At 38.5% G+C, this 18,258-nt stretch overlaps 1 protein-coding gene across 3 annotated transcripts in view; it reads left to right on the top strand.

Moving 5' to 3' along the window:
* Positions 1 to 13,203, top strand: part of DCDC2 (doublecortin domain containing 2) — a 131,636-nt gene extending 118,433 nt beyond the window's left edge. The window contains exons 9-12 of one of the 3 annotated variants that reach the window (XM_087820021.1): positions 6,181 to 6,193; positions 7,096 to 7,130; positions 9,961 to 10,257; positions 13,099 to 13,203. In XM_087820021.1, the coding sequence (XP_087676147.1) occupies positions 6,181 to 6,193; positions 7,096 to 7,130; positions 9,961 to 10,257; positions 13,099 to 13,203 (450 nt within the window). Of the gene's footprint in view, positions 1 to 6,180; positions 6,194 to 7,095; positions 7,131 to 9,960; positions 10,258 to 12,215; positions 12,219 to 13,098 lie in introns of all 3 variants that reach the window. The other 2 variants (XM_087820022.1, XM_016209834.2) reach the window with 2 other exon arrangements.
* The last annotated feature ends 5,055 nt before the right edge of the window (positions 13,204 to 18,258 follow it).

Raw genomic sequence — 18,258 nt, forward strand, 5'->3', positions numbered from 1 at the left:
CTATTGTCACTTACACACCCTTTTGGGCCATTCCTAGTTAACATTTTTGAGTTGATTTCCCATCATCTAAATGGTTCATGTTGCAACTTAAGCCAAAGGTCCATGGAGAAGCCTGTGCGTGCGTGCGTGCGTGCGTGTGTGTGTGTGTGTGTAATGGGGCCTTGTGGATAAATTCCAGCCAGGAAAGAGTCTGAACTCTCTTCCAAGGTCCAGACTCTCTTAATATTTTAGAGACAAGTTAATGATACTCCCAAAGTCATGGGAAACTGAAGAATGCCACATTCTTTTACATGTTCGGGAAGGCCAGAACAAATATGTTTTCTTAGGGGAGAGTTTAGGTCTAATAAGAATTTGGCACTCTTATTAGAGTGTCACACACATTCCACATCACTCTGGTTGTCCATAAGCAGTGGAACAGGTGCCTGAGTAACTAATGCCTGTGGTTGTTCCCTGGCACTGATGACTCATATGACAATATGCTCTATTTATAAGATAATGCTTTTCCAAGCTAAGGAGGCAAGAAATGAGCCTGTTCCATTATATTTAAGTAAGTTGGCCCCTAATAAGTGAGGAGTAAGAAGGAGAAACCATTTCAGAAACACAGGCAAATAAGTACTTATAAAATAGGGAAATAAGCAATTACATTTTAGATTTTGTTCCATTTGACAGAAGAGAGCTCAAGATGGGGACAGTAACTTTAGAGTGGTTTTATAGTGCTCTCTATCAGTTTGTAGTTGATTCTGAGTAGTAAAATAATGAGAATTGCAAAATATTTTTATGCTCAATAGTTATTAAGTAACATTTGAGCCAGGGTCATGAGCCACCTGAGCAGTGAAAGTGTTTTGCTTTTTTAAATTGTAGGTTATGGTATATATTATTTTCTTATTTATTTAAAACTTCTTAGTCAAAATTACACATATGATATTTTTAAAAGGCAACCAGTTCAACATAGATTATAGCAAAAATGGCAGCCTCCCACTCCCAACCTGGATGCCATCTCCACAGAGATAACCTAGTTGAACTAGCTGGTTGTTTCTCGTGGAATACATGGCTATATTTCTAAACCATCCAACCCTCTCTCCCCTCCATTTTAATACCTCTGAGATCTTTGGGCTTTGCAAGGGACGACATATCATAGTTTAATTGGCTTTTATTATTTTCATTTTAAGAAGTACACAGAATAATGGAGATCCTTTTAGTGGGTAATATCTCAAATTTGATAAAATACATTTCCTGATTTTATTTTTTAATTTCAGATATTATTGTACTAGCTTTATCTCCATGACTATGGAAGATGCTTCTTTAGATCTCTTACCAACTCCTTCTTGCCCTTCCTCTCCAAATAAGGCCACATGCACACAAAACTCACATAAATGCCTTTCTCCTTTCTTTCTGTTATAACTTTATAATAATCTTTGGCTAAGTCAGTATTTAATTCGTACATTATTTTTGCTGTGTAAGTATTATTATTAGCTGAGCCACATAGTGTACTCTGGGTACCTTTCCTTTCTTGTGTTACCCTTTATTGTTCTTGCTTATTTTAGTAATTGCCTTTTTATAAATCTGCTGAGGTTTTTTTGTGTGTAGTTATTATCAAGCCATCTCCAAACGCTGCAGAACTGTTGATCTCCTCTTAGTATACTCAAACATGTATTATGATAATGAAACTTCAGTTTCATCTTCTAAGCCCTTTAATCATCTGCCTAAGTTGGTTAGTTGTTCTGTAGATCTACTTTTCAGTGTTATCCTGGTATTTTTCTTCACCATTATTCTGCGAATTTCTTTGCTTGTCCAATGGATAGAGCCTCTATTTTTTTGGATTCTACATCTTACTAGTTCTTGGTTACTTCGTTTTTTGTGGATCTCACCTCTAGGAGCCCACTGAGAAAGCTTTATGGAAGACACATTAACAACAAAAAAATTTGCACATCTGAAAATGTCTTTTTTTCTCTATTCAAACTTGACTGTAAGTATGACTAGGTATAAAATTCTAGGTTGGATGGCATTTCTCTCAGAATTTTGAAAGCATTGCTCAATTATCCTTCTCATCCAAAATGGCAGTGGGGAAAGTCTGGTGCCATTCTGTATCCTAAGCCTTTGTAAAATACCCCTTTTCACTACTTGAAAGCTTTTAGGCTCTTGTCTTTGTTCCTGGTGTTCTGAAAATTTCCAATTCTGTGCCTTGGTGCAGGTTTTTTTGCTTATTGGACTGGACGTTTAATGGGCTTTTTTATTCTGGAAACATTTGTTTTTCTGTCTTGAAAAAATATTGAATTATTTCTATGGTAACTTTTTTCTCTTCATTTTTCTACTCTCTTTCTGGGACAACAAGTATTCGGATATAGGCCCTCTTAGACTCATCCTACACTTGCTTCTCCTACTTTCCATCTCTGTGCATTTTTTCCTATTTTCTCAACTTTTTTTATAAAACAAAAAGCTTCAGTATATTACTTCCATCTGTTGATTTTTTTTCCAGTCATCATATTTTTAATTTCTAAGAGCTCTTTCATATTCTCTGAATGTTCCTTTTTATAGCATCCTATTCCTGTTTTATGGATATGATATCATACCTTATCTTTCCAAGGATTGATCTGTTATTTTAAACTTTCTTTTTTTATATACTATTTTTGTTTCTTCTGAGTTTTTTTTCTTTCTTTGTTTTGATCTCTGTCTATATGTGAGAGGCTTTCATTGCCTGTCAGGTTAGTTGGGTTTTTTTAATTGAAATATATTTGACATACAACACTATGTAAATTTGATATGCATATCTGGTTAGATTTTAGAGTAAGCAACTGTGTGTGCATAGGCTGGGCTCATCAGGTTGGGAGAGTTTCACTGTAGGGTGATTGGCTCTTGCCATTTCATTGGTAGACCTCCAATTTCAGTATCAGAATATAGAGGGGTATCAGAAGGGAGTAAGAAAAAAAAACCACGTGTTCAATTTTCTGTGTTTAACCAGCAATCACTTTCACACTAATTTATTTTTGTAGAACCTACACGAGGGATGGCAGACTGGCAGCCTGTGACCAGATCTCCTGTGAGAGAGTCTCCTTTGGCTGGCACTGGGCTTACAATACCTGAATCTCTTTAGCAGGCCATGTACTCTTCAGTTCACCACAGGCCGCAGCACTCCCTATTATCAAACACCTATCCTGAATTCACATTTATGTTATTTCCCCAGCCCCTGAGGGGCATTTGAGTTTGCGATTCCTGGTCTACACATGGAGAACATAATGCTATTTTTAAAAATCTGCAACCTAGAGGCTATAACCAGAAACAGGAGGTTTGAAATCCAAATATGCCTATTGATATAGTTTTGTTCTCCATGCCCTGGTCTCATTACTTACTGTGCCTGCTGCTTACGGAGAATCAGCAGTCACAGCTTCTCTCATGAAAAGCAAGCTAAATGGAGAGCTTATTTTGTATTACTTTTTCATATGTAATAAAATACAGAGAAAGATAAAGGAGGCTGCTTCCTCTGATCAGAGCCCTAAGTCTGCTTCCATGAAATATATTTATTAAAATAAGAATTATAAAATATTAAGAACAAGAAGGGAAGTTGGTTCAAACCCCTTATTTTGCCATTAAGAAACAAAGCTGCCTGGTGGGGAAAGCTGTTTTCCCACAAAGACACAGCTGTTGGTGGCCGAGTCTTCATAGGCCCCAGGGCTTCTGGCTTCAGTCTGGTGCTCTTTCTGAGCACCTCAAGGAAGGGAGGTGGGGAGATGAGAGAATTCTTATTATCCCACAAACAGCACAGTGTTTCACCATTCTTTATTTTCAGCTCATAGCCTTTTAATGCGTGATATTCATGTTTAGTGCCATAGGCATTACCCACGGCTGGAAGAGTGAAGGTGAGGATGGTCTGGCTTCTTAATTTCCATGTACATCACCAGGGCTTTTTGTGACATCGTGATTATAGATTTGTGTTTCATTGATAGAATGGTGTTAAGCATGAAAATATAGCCTTCAGGGATTTCTAATGCAAGTGAAAGAAAATCATTGTTTCCTCCTAAAGTGAGAAAACTTAATGGGGAATTTTTTTCCATGACTAAATATTTCCTTGTTATCTAATCTAAGTTTTCAGTGGATCACATCTTCTCATATGGGCGTAGCAGGAACTCGGGGAGTGTGAATGGGCCCGGGTGAGCCAGCTTTCAGCAGGTAGCTGGCCAGAGTTTCAGGCTGCTTGTGCCTTACAGGGCCACAACCATGCTCTCTGTAGGTCTTTGCACTTTGAACCATATATAAACCCTTTCCCCTTCTGTGAAAGTAAGCCTCTGAGCGCTGAACAGAGGAAGCAGTACTCTGCTCTCATGAAAAATTGAAACTGATTATTTCTAAACACCTCATTGAAATTAGGTAGGGGATGATTTTAGTTTCCATAGGAAGAGAAATATAAAACAAGTGCAGTAACATCTGCGCTTTTGACATCTATGCTTGAGCTCTGCCGCAAAATCCACATCAACGCTTTCTACCCAAACCCTGTAACAAAGCCTCACTCTTACCAAATTTCAGATGTGGCAAATGTTACATGGAGAAGTGGACATCTAAAGTAGTCTTTTTTCTTTTTTTTTTTTTCTTTTTTTTTCTGATCACCAGTTTCTAGGCCTAGTATATTTCAGGGAGAAAGACCTGCTAGGTGGGAATGGAGGGCGGGGAAGGAGGGGGTTCAGTAGGATATCTTGACTAGAAAGTTCTAACTGGTGCTGTTGTCTCAGGTAGCAGTGGTCTTAAATATTAAAATGTATTCCTCAGGGAATTCTGATGTAAGTACAAGAGACAACAACATTCACTTTGACGTGGGTGGGGCATTAACTGTAGTCTGCGTTTGTATGCCTTTTCCATTTTTAATTTCTGGGGCTGCTGTTACTGTCAGAGTTTAAAGTGTAAGTCATTTGAGCAGCTCCATCTGTCTATGAAAATACCTTCAAATAATTGATGCTTTTGATACTTTGTGGTTTATTTCCATGTGATTTCCATATTCCATCTTTTTTTTCTCTTATCACTCAGGAACCGTGCGTTAATCTCAGCAACTACATGTATATTCTCTAGAAAACCTGAATACTTAACGGTTTCCCCTGAGCCATCCCTGCAAGGATGTAGTGAGCGATAATAGCTACCAGACCTTTCCTGTCTTGCCATGCAAATCAACCATTTTTTCAGAATGTTCATCACAAAATAAATAGTAAGATACACGTGTAGGCAAACTCAAGCAAAGGTACCTGAAATGCTAATGTCGGCAGCATGTTAAAGAGAAAACCTGCTGTCACTTCTCTAATAAATATTAACAGCAGTTGCTTATGATGAGTAATGTGGTTTTTAAAAAATAAAAGTCTCAGAAAGGAAAAAGACCCCATTGAGGTCTTATAAGAACCTCTATGTTTAGGGGTACATATAATTTCTGTAATTGTACATATATGTGTAATATGTCTGTTAATCTGGTCGTGCTCTGATGTCCTTGATGGTAGAGTGTCTGGGAGGCTGGAATCACCTGGATGACTTCTGCGATCACTGTTTTGCTATTGTGCACTTCAGTTTAGGAAGTAGGTAGGGTAGAGAATAATGAATACTCTTTCTTGACTCTGGTGCAACCCAAGAATTGTGCTTTCTACAGAATGCAGGTTTCCACAGTTACTCACGGGCATGAGCTACTCCTGAAACTTGAGGATGGATGTACTCCTGGGAGAAACACTTTCCACCTGGAAATTGGTTCCCTTTAAATTTTAGTCACAAACTGACCAAAATTTGATGGGCCAGGGTAGAAGACTCTAAGCATAGGTAAAAATATCTTCCTGATGTGTTGTTGCCTTCGCAATGGTGTGTTTCTGTTTTATAACACGACTTAATAAACAGTGGCATGGTGATGGACTTAGAATACATCTGGTAGCCCTGTGTTTATGGCCAAACATCTGTCTGTCAACAATCAATCCTATTTTCTCCCAGCTTTCACTTTGCCTCCGGTATTTCTCTTTATCCTAAAGAACAGCTCCCTCCCACCATGGACACCCTCCCTCTTGTAGAAGGAGGGATCTTTTTCTTCTTTCCCGGCCTTCACGATGGTATGGATTTTATCTATGTGTGTGCATGGATGTAAAAACCAGTGTTCCTTCTGGGGATGGTTTGATTGATGTATACACTGCAAACATCTTTAATAATTTAATGCCTACTTCAAAGGAGATTACACCAAAAAGCACATTGCTTTTCATTTATTCATTACAGATCTGTCATAGCAGCATTTTTTTGCCCTGAATTGTAGTGTCATAGTAATAATAAATTTTGTTCTACACTCAGGATATTTTAAAGGATTATAAGCCTTTTAACTAATGTCACTGTCTTATTTAAATTGATCAAATTGGTATTTCAGCACCATAATCTTGCATTTCTTAAAGCTGAGCTAACCAGATGTGGATTCATTTGATGACTACTGAAATAGCTGTGCTGGGAAAGTCTAATAGAAATAATGGGATGAAAGCATAATCCTGCTTGTTAGTAGTGGTGGTGGTAATAATAGTGAAGAGAACAGAGCCTGAATTGGGGGCTTGGTGTCTCCTTCCCCTTAAAAAGAGATTAGGGTGTTTACATTACATTTTACCTCTTTGCATTAAAAGGAGAAAAAAAGTTTGTGTTTGGGAATTGAGAATTGGAAGTAAAGAAAGGGGTAAGATGGGAAACACAAAACTAAAAACCAAAACAAAATCGTTTTACAACTTTTCCCCATTTAGACAGAAAGTAGTCACTCCTTGTAATTAACATTTTCCCAGAGAGTCAAGGAACATGTCCAAATTCCTAAATGATTACAGCAAATTTTCAGGTTTTTTTCCATTAATATTGAATATTTTATTAAGAAAATAGTATATAAATTTTCTTTAAATCAAAACCAACAGCTGCTCTGTATAAGAAAGTTTAGGCACAGGAAGGATTATAATAATTTTCGGAGAGTGATGTACAATTATCCAATTCTCAGAGATAATTTAAAAAGAAATCTCTTATCGGCCATTAGTGCAGTAGTATTGCTGGGTTTTTTAAATGTACTGTTTCAGGTACTTTGCCTAACAAACTGAACCGTTTTTCCCCCCTGGGTCCTACCACAAGTCTTTAGCAGAAATCTGGAGATGTTTTGTTCTCAGGTCAGTAATTCTTTAAGCAGTAGAAGTAATGTTGCCTACTGCAGATGTCATATTTTGACCATTGAAGGGACACTCGAGTGTGCTTGCAGTGGCGACTAGGGGCAGTAGCATCATCTGCGTGGTTTGTGTAAGGGAGATTAAATACCAGAACTTCGGGGCAAGATTGCCCTGGGGTCAGATCTTAGCCCTACCTGCTCACCGGGGTGTGGTGCCTCGTAGGGCTGCTGTGAGGGTTACAGGGTGTGATGATGCCTAAGCACCGAGCATGACCTTTGCACAGGCAGGTGATGGGTGTGCTTCTTGTCCACTCTCTTCGCCCACAAACACCACTCACACCAGGCTTCGGAAGTCTCGGTGGCCGGCTATGTGAGACCTGGCAGCAGGCTGCCACACCCCGCCTTGGGTGCCCCTTTCCTGCCACCTGCTCTCACTGCTTCTCTCCTCGCCCCCTGCCATAGCACGATTGTTTGTTTCTGCAGGGCTCCGAGCTCCTTGCTGTCACAGACCGTTGCGTTTGTCCAAATGCCCAGCACCTGGAGCACTGCTGAGCTCAAACCAGTGCTCTAGGCCCATTTGCTCAAGTTAAGGTCGACAAGAGCCCTCCAAATGCCTGTTAGGGTCCCATGGTGAGTGTCCCCCTAAATCCCTCAGAGCCACCAGGAAGGGAACGTGCTGTCCCTGGGCCTTTTCCTGGCCTTCTCTGACATGGGAGAGCCACCTGCCGTGTTTCCCTGATTTTTCTCCCATTCCAGCTCTCCCCCTTCTGGAGTCCCCTCTCTGACTTAGTGTCTCCTTGGGGAAGCCCCTGCAACTTCCTGGCGCTGGCTCCTTTTCTGCCGCCCAGAAGCCTTGCTCCTCAGTGATGTATAATCATCATGTTTGACCCGGACATTTCCTGAGTTCTGTTAATGACAGTGCCCACCCTTGTCTTCACCAGACTCTCTCCTCTGCTCATCACTTCAAGCGTGTCTGCCTCAAGGCTTTGCCACATTTGCTCCTATAGAGAGGGTGGGACACTGTGTGGAGATGGGAACATATGTTTTCTATTCTGGAACTTGGAGGTTTTTCTCATCTTTATCCACTTAAATCTTATACATAAAATCCAGAAATCCTCAGCAAGCACGAGCCTCTTGCTTTCAGCGCCACCTTCCTCCCACCCCAGCTTCTGCATTGGGCCTTCCGCGGGGCCTCCCCTAGGCAGCGCTTGGGCATGGCTGGGCCCGCTCCCTACCGACACTGTTCCACGTTAAGCATCCGAACGAAAATTTGAAAGACTCGGCCTCACTGTACTATTAGTTAACCTGCATGATGACAAACACTATGTTTTCTGGACTATCTTAAAAACGATTTTCCCCTTCATTTTAAAAAGTGCATCTTTGATATCATGTAATCCAATTTGATACTTTATTTTTGACAGAATATAAGCATTCATAGTTCAATTCTTTTCAAAATAATGTCATGTGGAATTTTATCCTGAACTTTTAGCCAACTCTTTGTCATTTTCTTCCTTCTTTACTTCTGAAACTGAAAGCTTTTGTTAACTCATTATGTAAACTAAGACCATTAACCGTACCTTGCAAGTATCTGGGCAGTGAGAGAACAGACTTCCGGAGCTGGAAGGGAGGTAGGGGTTAATTGTGTCGCAGACCCTCATTTTACCAATGCCAGAGGATTAAGCAACTTGTCTAATGTCAGTCAGCTAGAAAGAGGCAGGTCTGAGGTCCTAGCATTCTATGTTTTTTCTACCTACCCTTTAAAAAAAAAAATCTATTATTTTATTGGGCCAATCAAGAAATATGATAGTTCCAGGAAATAATATAATATAACAAATTGGAAGGGATTTTAATTTAATTTAAATGTTTAGGATTTGTGATGTGCCAGGCACTGTATATTATTTCATTTGATCCCCATGGAAGTTTTATTGTATTTCCATTTTATAGGTGGGAATCTGAAACTCATAGCACTTAGGTAAAGCCAGTAAGCGCCTGGCTGGGACTTGACCCTGAGTCTTTCTCTCTCCAAACTCTTGATTCTAGAATTCAGCCTCCTGCTCTCTTTTAAAGCAGACTTACATGTATCCCAATAACAGTGAACATGCCTGATTAGACTTTATAAAATAGTTGAGCATTTATTATTTTTACAAGAAGGGACTAGTAGTTTCTTGGTCTCATATCTGCATGACAATCAATGTTGGTATCTGGAGGCGTGCCGTCAACTCTCGTGGGCATTGTGTAGAAAGCAGCCGCCATCTGGTGTTAGAAAACCTGGTGGGTTCACATCCTTTGCCTTCGCAAGGGCCTTCACCATCGGCCCTCCTTGTATTCAGAGATGTAAATGCACACCAGGCTCTGGTGGTGAGAATGATAGTCTCTCCACAGAGAATTCCTCTTACCTCTGGCCCTCCTCGTGCAGGGCCAGACTCCGCACTAGACATGGGCCAAGGACCCTGCAGTGCAGTTTCCTCTCCGCCGTGGGGATTAAGAACATTGGTTCTGGAGTCACATGTTTAGATCTAATTCTGGCTCTTGCATTTGTAAACAGTGGAATCCTGGGATAGATATTTGATCTCTCTGTGCCTTAGTTTTCTGACCTGTGAAATAGGAATAATACCAACCTCAGAGGATTATCATGAGGATGAAATGAGAAGATACTTGTAAAGGGTGGCCTTCAGTAGGCAGGCAGTAAAGGCCTACGCATTCTATACGGTAAAGCACTGTGCAAATGTAAGGAAGTTTTCCTTGATTGCAGCGTAATAACTATTAATTATTGTGATGCGCAGAAAATATGTTCCACTTCTTACTGTTTTCCGTTATTCCTTTTGATCCATCAGAGGCCAGCAGAAATAGTAGATGAAGAAGAAGACGGAGAGAAGGAAAGCAAGGACGCAGAAAAGAAAGACGAGTTTTCAGGAGTGAATGGTGACCTTGAAGGAGGTAGGGTGGCTACAGCCACCTCCGAGAGAGCCAAGGGGACGCCGGTGCACCCAGAGGAGCAGGGAGGCCCCACTCGTGTTCACGGAGGCCCCGATGGGGAAAACGGGGAGGAACTGGCCCAGGTCAGTAACGAGCTTCAGGAGGCAGTGGATGAAGAAATAGAGTCTGAAGGAGCTGGCAGCGAGCAAGAGGAGGTATTTCTATTGCTTTTGCTCACTTGTGTGCATGCTTGTGTGTGTGTGTGTGTGTGTGTGTGTGTGTGTGTGTGTGTGTGTGTGTACTCAAGGAATTATTCAAGCACTTAGGACTTGCATTGGAAGCACCTGTTGAGTAGGGAAAGATCCAGCACTATTTACTGGAGTATATTATTTCAATAAGTTAAAGACTGTCAACCACCTATCTGACAGTTGGTCCTTGTCATCCATTCATCCATCCATCCATTTCCTACCTTATTGTATAAATATTTATAGAGGCCCCTAGGAACACATACAACAAAAAAAGAGACATATAAGTAAGAAGTAAAAATGAGTTAAGAGTAGGAACGGTACAAACCAAAAAATATCAAGAGCAGTAAGACATAGACATGATTTAAAGAACATCACCTCTGTTATGGGCGACTTCTTTACTCTTAGAAGTATTAAGCTTTAGTTTGTTTAGATGGATTCATTGAATATTCCAGGCACTTTTAATGGTCTAGTTCTATTCATGATACAGCGAGAGTGAAGGAATATGTGTTAAAGCCTCCTTCCCAGCCTGTTTTCCTGCTGTGGCCCTGGAGCAGGATATTCTCAAGTCCTGTCATTCTTCCATAGATAGGTAAAGCCTGATAGGATAGATCCAGTTAGATGCTGATGAACAGGCTGAAGTTGAGGCTCATAGTATAAGAGGCCTGGGTACTCCACAGCATTCGTACCATCTGCTTGTGCCCTTCCTTCCCATCTGTCCATCAGCTCAGGGCCACCTCCCTCAAGACTGTGAGCTCTGATGTGGGCTTTGGTCTCTTCATCCCTGACATCCCAGTATGATGAATGTGGTCGTCTTGATTATTTATTAGTGATTCATCTGTTTTATCTTTCTTAGGGAAATCAAGTTTAGTAATGGTAAAAATGCAAAATGTTTTTGTGGCCAGATTTCAGGAACCAGTACACAGTTATCTGTAATCCACTGTATGGCTCATGCAAAAACATTCTTAACATCTAAATGAAAATACTCAATGTGTCTCTCATCTTTCCTCAGCATGAGGTAATCACGGTCCTATTCTGTAAGAAATTTCCCATATGCAATTCTACATGGTTATCACAATTTAGCTAAAATTTCTATTCTGAAGTTGTTTGTAGCTAAATTAAAAAAAAAAAAATTCAGTCAATTACATGATTCCCTTTATCTCCGTAAGGAAACAAAATTAATTTCTCAAGGAAGGCAAAAGAAAAAGTGTCTCTCAAGGGAAGCAAAATCTCTTGTCTGGGGACTCATATAGGAAGCACAGTAATGTAGACTGTGCTCAGAGCCATGAAGCTCTTTGTTATTACAGTGGCCTTTGATGAATATTTGCAGCATAAAATCAAAGTATAAATTCTGTACAGGACCTAGATAGTAAAATTCGAGTATGCATTTTTCCAGTTGTCTAGCTTCATTTAATGTTATAACCAAAATAGGTTTTTATGGAAGTAAATTGATTACCTGACCTTCCATTCCATAAAGTTAACTTTTAAAAGTAGGCCTTTCATAGGAATTGGGTATCAGTCAAGGTCAAGTTTATATGATTTAAAGTACAAGTGTTAATAGTATGTACCGAGGGTATGTATTGGGAACCAAATGAACAAGTGCCTGATACGTGACTGGTTAGGGATTTTAAGAACTATACAAATGCCTAAGACAGAGCAGTTACCCACAAGAGATTCAACCTTATTTGACTCATCTCTCTTATAATGATAATATATTTTGTTCTATTCATATTAGTATAGGTACACTTTAAGCATACCAGTTATATGAAAAACCAGATTTATATGAATTATAAATTATACATTAATAATTAACTTTTTCAAAAGGATTTTTTACTTATAAAATGACTAAAAATTCAGTTCACCGTGTAATATTTTGTTCCACGTAGCAGTTCTTAGGCAAAGTGTGGTATGATTATAGGAAACAGCAGGAAGTACGTGACAGATACGCAATAACCAAGTGACATCTCTTGAGCTTGTACTGTGTTCAGGAGGCTATGTGAGACACTTCATGAAATAACATTGTGAAATAAAAGATAGTTCCAGTAATATTTTTTTTTCTTTCTTAGAGCATAAATCATGGAGCTAGTCATGTTCTCCCCACACTGGTTGCCATTGTGGGGGCTCTGGAAGCGCCAGGAGTCCATGCAGCAGAGTCTGAGAACCACCTCATGCTAACCTCGCCCCCTTGGTTTTCAGTTTAGTGGGGAAGACAGATTGTAAATGAGTCGGTATCGTTAGTAGCATAGGGGACGTCCAAGGGGCAGGGGCAGAGGCTGCTGCTGGAGAAAGGCTGCCTCTGTGTTTTCATTTCCTGCCCTGCTCTAATCTACTTGATACTTTATGCCACTCGGTACAATCTTCACAAAGAATTTGTGAATTCTAGTAGAAAACGAACAGAAGAACAGCTAGCATGGGACTCAGTGTGACATGAGGGTAGAATTGCTACATGTTTCTCTCCCCTTTCCTCTGAAAATGCTAAAACGAAAAGTATAAATATGCTGTTGAAAAGCACAAAGGGAAATAAAACAAAACATCAAGAAAAATCAAGCCTGCAGCGCTAGAGATAAGCCTGCGCCCTCACAGCACGGGGTGGACCATGGTCCCAGAAAGGGCTTCTGTACAAGGAGCGTTGAGACTGCTGTGTCCCCTGGGTGATGATAGACCGAAAAACAAAGGAACCCAAGGAACTGTTCTTAGTTGAATATTTACTTATATGGTTAAATGCAATATTGAGGAATTTTTTTCCTTATAAGTGTTAGTACCTTTGTAACTAAAGAGCTGAATACCTTGTTTCGATCTGTTTTCCTCCAGGCTGACTTAGACCCTCAAAGACCGCCAAGGCCAGAAGTGAAAATCACTAGTCCACAGGAAAACGAAGACAACGAACAAAGCAAGGACCCTGCTGTCGTAGCATAAATGATTTTTAAAGAGAGAGTATAGTGATTGTAAGAAAAATGAAGGGTTGTAATACTTGAATAATACGTATACAGTTGTTGCTAAACATAATGTGACAGGACGGTTGAAAACTACCTACTGAATTTTTAAAATTAGAGACCTGATGGAAAGACCAGATAACTTTGAGTAGCTACTGAAGGAGAGGACTTCTTCTTATGGGATGTTTCTAGAAGTCATTTAGAAAAATCAGAGGGATAGAGGAGAATGAGAACTGGAAGACAGTTGGGCACTTATTTTTGTAAAGAATGAAAAAGAATGGAATTACCCCTGTTGTATACTTTCTTATAAATTTAGAAGCAAGATTAATAGATGGCAGCTTATGCTAAAGCACTTATCTAAGAAGGCATAGAATTTTAAGTGATAATAGGAAAGCATGCACTATTTTCTTACAGCAGTAAACTCCTGAATAAACAAATTATAGTTTAGTTTCAGAGATAATTTAGAGATGGTCATAGACTGAAATGTTTTCATAACTTGTTGGTGGTCCATTCTTTCTTCCTCCTTAGCCAAAGCCCACCTTTAAAAGAATTAAAAAGAAGGCAAGATGCTCATTTTGGAAGGAGGAAGTATTCAGTGTATTAGTGATTAATATTGTCATGTTCCTCCCTTTAAGTGCTCCAGGCTTTAATCCTTCTGGCTTCTGTGACACACTCAGGAAAGAATTTTAAAGGAAATCCAATTATAGTACTGAGCCTGGCTGGATGGTTTGCAAATTCTGGTATCCTATAGATTTTCACTGTCCCAGTCTATCTTTACCAATAATATACCTCTCTTCCTCATGTTAGGAAACTCAATATTGGCTGCTCCAAAGATTGAATTTTCTACCGTTGTTTTGTTTTGTTTTGTTTTTACAAAAGGGAAATGTAGGCTTATCAAGAGTTTGTCACTGCTCAGTTCCACTTGCTTTTTGCTTTATTTCTATTAGGACTGCCTTGTCATATTTGGTCCCTAAGGATATCAGAAATATTTAATTTTCAAGCTAGTTATATTTAGACTTTCTAGCAGATTCCTTTTTATATAATTAGAGTTTATCTGATAGAAATTGTTGGGAAAAAAGTTTTAAACTTGTCATAATGAAACCAGTTCCCAATTACTAGTTTGTAGGCTGATTAAATTACTCACAATTGCCTTGTTAGATATATATGGGGAAAAGCATAACTGTATTAGTTTTTTAAATTCTCAAGAGATGATGCCGTTCTTCCTTCAATATAGAATTAATATATTTTTCTAATATTAAATAATATTTTTGTTATGCAGAAATTATAAATTTGAAATTTAAACACCTAGGGCTTTCATCGAATTCATTATTAATCATAAATTTAAAATATTTTTCCCTCCAGATTTTTAACCAACCATTTAGAATCAGAGTAGTTCTATAAAGTACTGAATAATGCTATAGAAAACAGATGTATTTTTTCTAGCAGCTATTTTCATACTTTCCACAAATAGGAAGTATAAGCAGAGACCGCACTGTAACAGTATTGGAAAGAGATAATTATATAAGAGCATATTAATCCGGGAGAATGAATTACATAAACGGGGTGCTGTATTCGTGGTTTAAAATCTAGATTGTGCTGTCACTAGTAGCTGTATTTTTCAAATGGGACAATCAAAGCACCACAGACTGCAAGCAACAATCTTGTGTTGCTGGGGAAATAGACTAGCTGGTTTTGTAATGTTAAATTCCCGTACTAATACTGGGCCTGAGGTTAATGATTTTAAATCGTTTGTAAAAATAAGGGATTAAAAAATAAGAAATTATAACTCATCCTCAAGATGATTCTTTCTCTTTCTTCAGTGAGTTTCTCTCTCTCTTTCCCTTCTTTAATAAGGATATTCTGTCTCTTTCTGCTCCTTTTTTTCCATCTATAAAGCTTCGATTTTTCAGGAACTTTTTAGAATCATCTTAATGGAAAACAATGTTATTTTACATGAAAAGCAAAGTTTGGTATTTTAAGTATATTTCAAGAAGATGATAGGCCACAATAACTGTAGCAAAAATTGAGAAGTGGAGATGTGGTACTTCCCTTGTGTATGTGTATTTTACCACTTGTTGACAGGATGCAGTTGTGATCTAACTTGAGGGGATGAGCCACAACTAATCACTTAAAAAAAAAAAAGAATGAAATATGCTATCTAACCAAGGGAAAAACTCATTCACAGGGAATGAAAATTGAGGACATCATTTTGGAGATGACTTTAACCTAAATAATGAAAGTTAATTCGCCTCCCAAATGTGGCCATTTCCTTCTTGGGACTGGCGGCCACAGTGGCATCGGAGTAGCTCCACACACTGAGCCTCGCTGACAGATTTGGGACCCTTGTGTGCCGGAGCAGTAGACGTCTGGGTTGGGCTTCGGGTCTGGTTTCAGTGAGAAGGTGCTATGAAAACTCATGTAGCTTTTGTATGATAACCAATAGAATGCTTTAAGATGGTAGCTTTTTTTATGATAGATTTCATAGTTTTAATTTTACGGAACTCTTATTAATCTCAATTTGGTTTTATGACATTTGGAAATAAGTGGTTTGTTAGTTGAATTGGAACATTAGGAGTTTTGCAGATTGAATAAAGGAGATGTTAGCTCAAGTTTTCCTACTAAGGACGTTTTACCTGTTTTAGCATCTGTTAAAATAACTATTGAGAGTTCATGGATTTCCAGTTATTAAACATGATTCTATGACCATAAGGTAACTTTTTACTCATTTTTTCCTGGGGCCATGGGATGACTATTTATTAAAACAGTTTTTGGGGAATATTCGAATGCCAGACTCCTGGAAAGATTATGATAGTCCATGCATTCTGTTTTATTCTGAGCATCGGTGCCTGCTGTCATCTCTAAAGAGAACTAGCCTATGTATATGTTTGTGGCTCGGAGTCAGCCAGCTCTCTCTGTGGGCTCATGCTTGTGAAGCCATACTGATAGGAAATTATCCATACTAACTTTTAGAACTTATAGCGCATAAACCAACATCCTCAAAATGTTCACTAAGTAACCTTCTCCACAAAAGACAAAGTTACTTCTGCTAGGAAACATTTGTGCTTTAAAACTGTGGCTGCAGAACAACAGGAGGGTGGGTGTCTTACAGAATTAGCTCTATAACTTCCACATTATTTTGCTCAGTACGTAGCAAAAACAAAATTTCAGGAAGTAAAGTAGATTAGTTGCTAAACAGAAAGCATCACATCTGAACTGGTGCCAATCTGAGTAGAAATAGACTATATAGATAAACACATATACATAGCAAACGCTTATACAGATGCACTCACACACTTTAAAATATTGAAAAGGCCTCCTCAGGCTCAGCGTTATTAATGGAACAGGCTCTTTTGAGAGAAGCAATGCATAGAAACACGTGGAGAGGAAAGGCTAAGAAATGATGTATATCATGGTGCTTTAAGACTTGGTTCCCAAAGACTTTAAGAGGTTTAAAATTCTCAAAATAAGAAAGGTACCAGAATTTTAATGAAACATTTATTCTGGGAGGGGTGAGTATATATAATCTTGCTTCCTGAAATAACTACAGCACCTAGTTCTTTAGTTCTGTGTCAGTCAGTCTTAAGTACCATATACTTTAGGTGCAGAGTATTTCATACCAACACAGGCTCTGTCAGAAGGTTATTACCACTTGTTAATGTTGTTTGTGTGATTTACATGAATGTATAGAGAACTCTTTTTGGTAACAAGCAGCCAGGTTCACTGCAAATAGAATACAGCTAGTCCACTGACTCTCTAATGTTGAAGTTCAGTGCAGAAGCTCTGTAGCTTCCTCGTGTGAATGTGATGTCCTAGAATGGACCCATTTTTTAAAAAGGTTAGCCTGTCATTCTAATGTGATGAGCACATACAGTTCTTGTGACTAAATATCATTTTTGGGGGTAAATACTATAAGATTTTTGCTTTTCAGAAAACATCCTGGTATAGAGATGGGTCTGATTTTTTGTTCTTACATGAAGTTTGTGTGTCTCCTACCATGAAGTCTGCGTGACTTGGATGGAGAATGAAAGTGTGTCCCCACAAGTTGATAAGGAAGAAAAATATTGTTTATGAAGAGGCGTAACATCCTGTAGGGTATAGGAATCAGGAAAGACTTTTAAGATGTCTGGATAACCATAAAGCATCGATCAAATCAGGAGGTAGCTGATGGAGCCAGCTCCATTGACTTAAGCCAACAACAGTTTAGCTTACATCCATGAATGGTACCAGAGGAATTCTGTGTAGTTTCATCAGCTTACACCACACACTATAATTGAGTGTTTGGGTTGTGTCACACATGGAATGGCATATGAGAAGAGGGGATGACTGTAGTCAGTTGTAGAAGAAGCTTGGAGAAAATCTATTGTGTTTTTGCTTCAATGTTTTTCTTGTGCTTTAAATCTTTAATATGTACAATGATAATGGGCGATTATCAATGTTGTAAGTAAACATTAAGTTGAGCTCATCGTTTTTAGATGATTTATATTTAGAACTACTCTTTGTAAGGAAAATTATCTGTTTTGATCAAATTTTGAGCATTTGGGTTTTTTCTTCTGTATCAGTGCTCATTCTAAACCATAAAAGTTCACTGTGTGTTATAAGTAAATAGATCTGTGTGTTTTTATAATTAAAATGTGTCTGGATGGTTTACTGTTTGTTTATGATGTTGTGCTGCTAATAGTTCATGTATTAATTCTTTGCATGACTTTTTTCACAAATGCAATAGAAACTTTTTGATTTAAACCATGTAGAAATTTAGCACATTAAAAGATTCTTCTGTTCTTATTTGGCATTGGATATTAAACTTCATTATATAAAGAAAAAAATTTATATCTTCATATACATGTTTGGTTGGCAAAAATTTTAGGTATATTTTAAAAAAATCATTGCTTTTTCTTTTATGAAATGGCATTGGAGAAACACAGGTCCAGAAATTTTGTTATGATATATCTTTAAAAACAAAAAATAAATTATATCACACATTCTGTATAGTTATAGCTATAGGAATAATTACAGTTTTACAAAAAGATTGGCTAAAATT

The sequence above is a fragment of the Miniopterus natalensis genome, chromosome 9, assembly GCF_054644295.1.
Source record: "Miniopterus natalensis isolate mMinNat1 chromosome 9, mMinNat1.hap1, whole genome shotgun sequence".
NCBI classification, from domain to species: Eukaryota; Metazoa; Chordata; class Mammalia; order Chiroptera; family Miniopteridae; genus Miniopterus; species Miniopterus natalensis.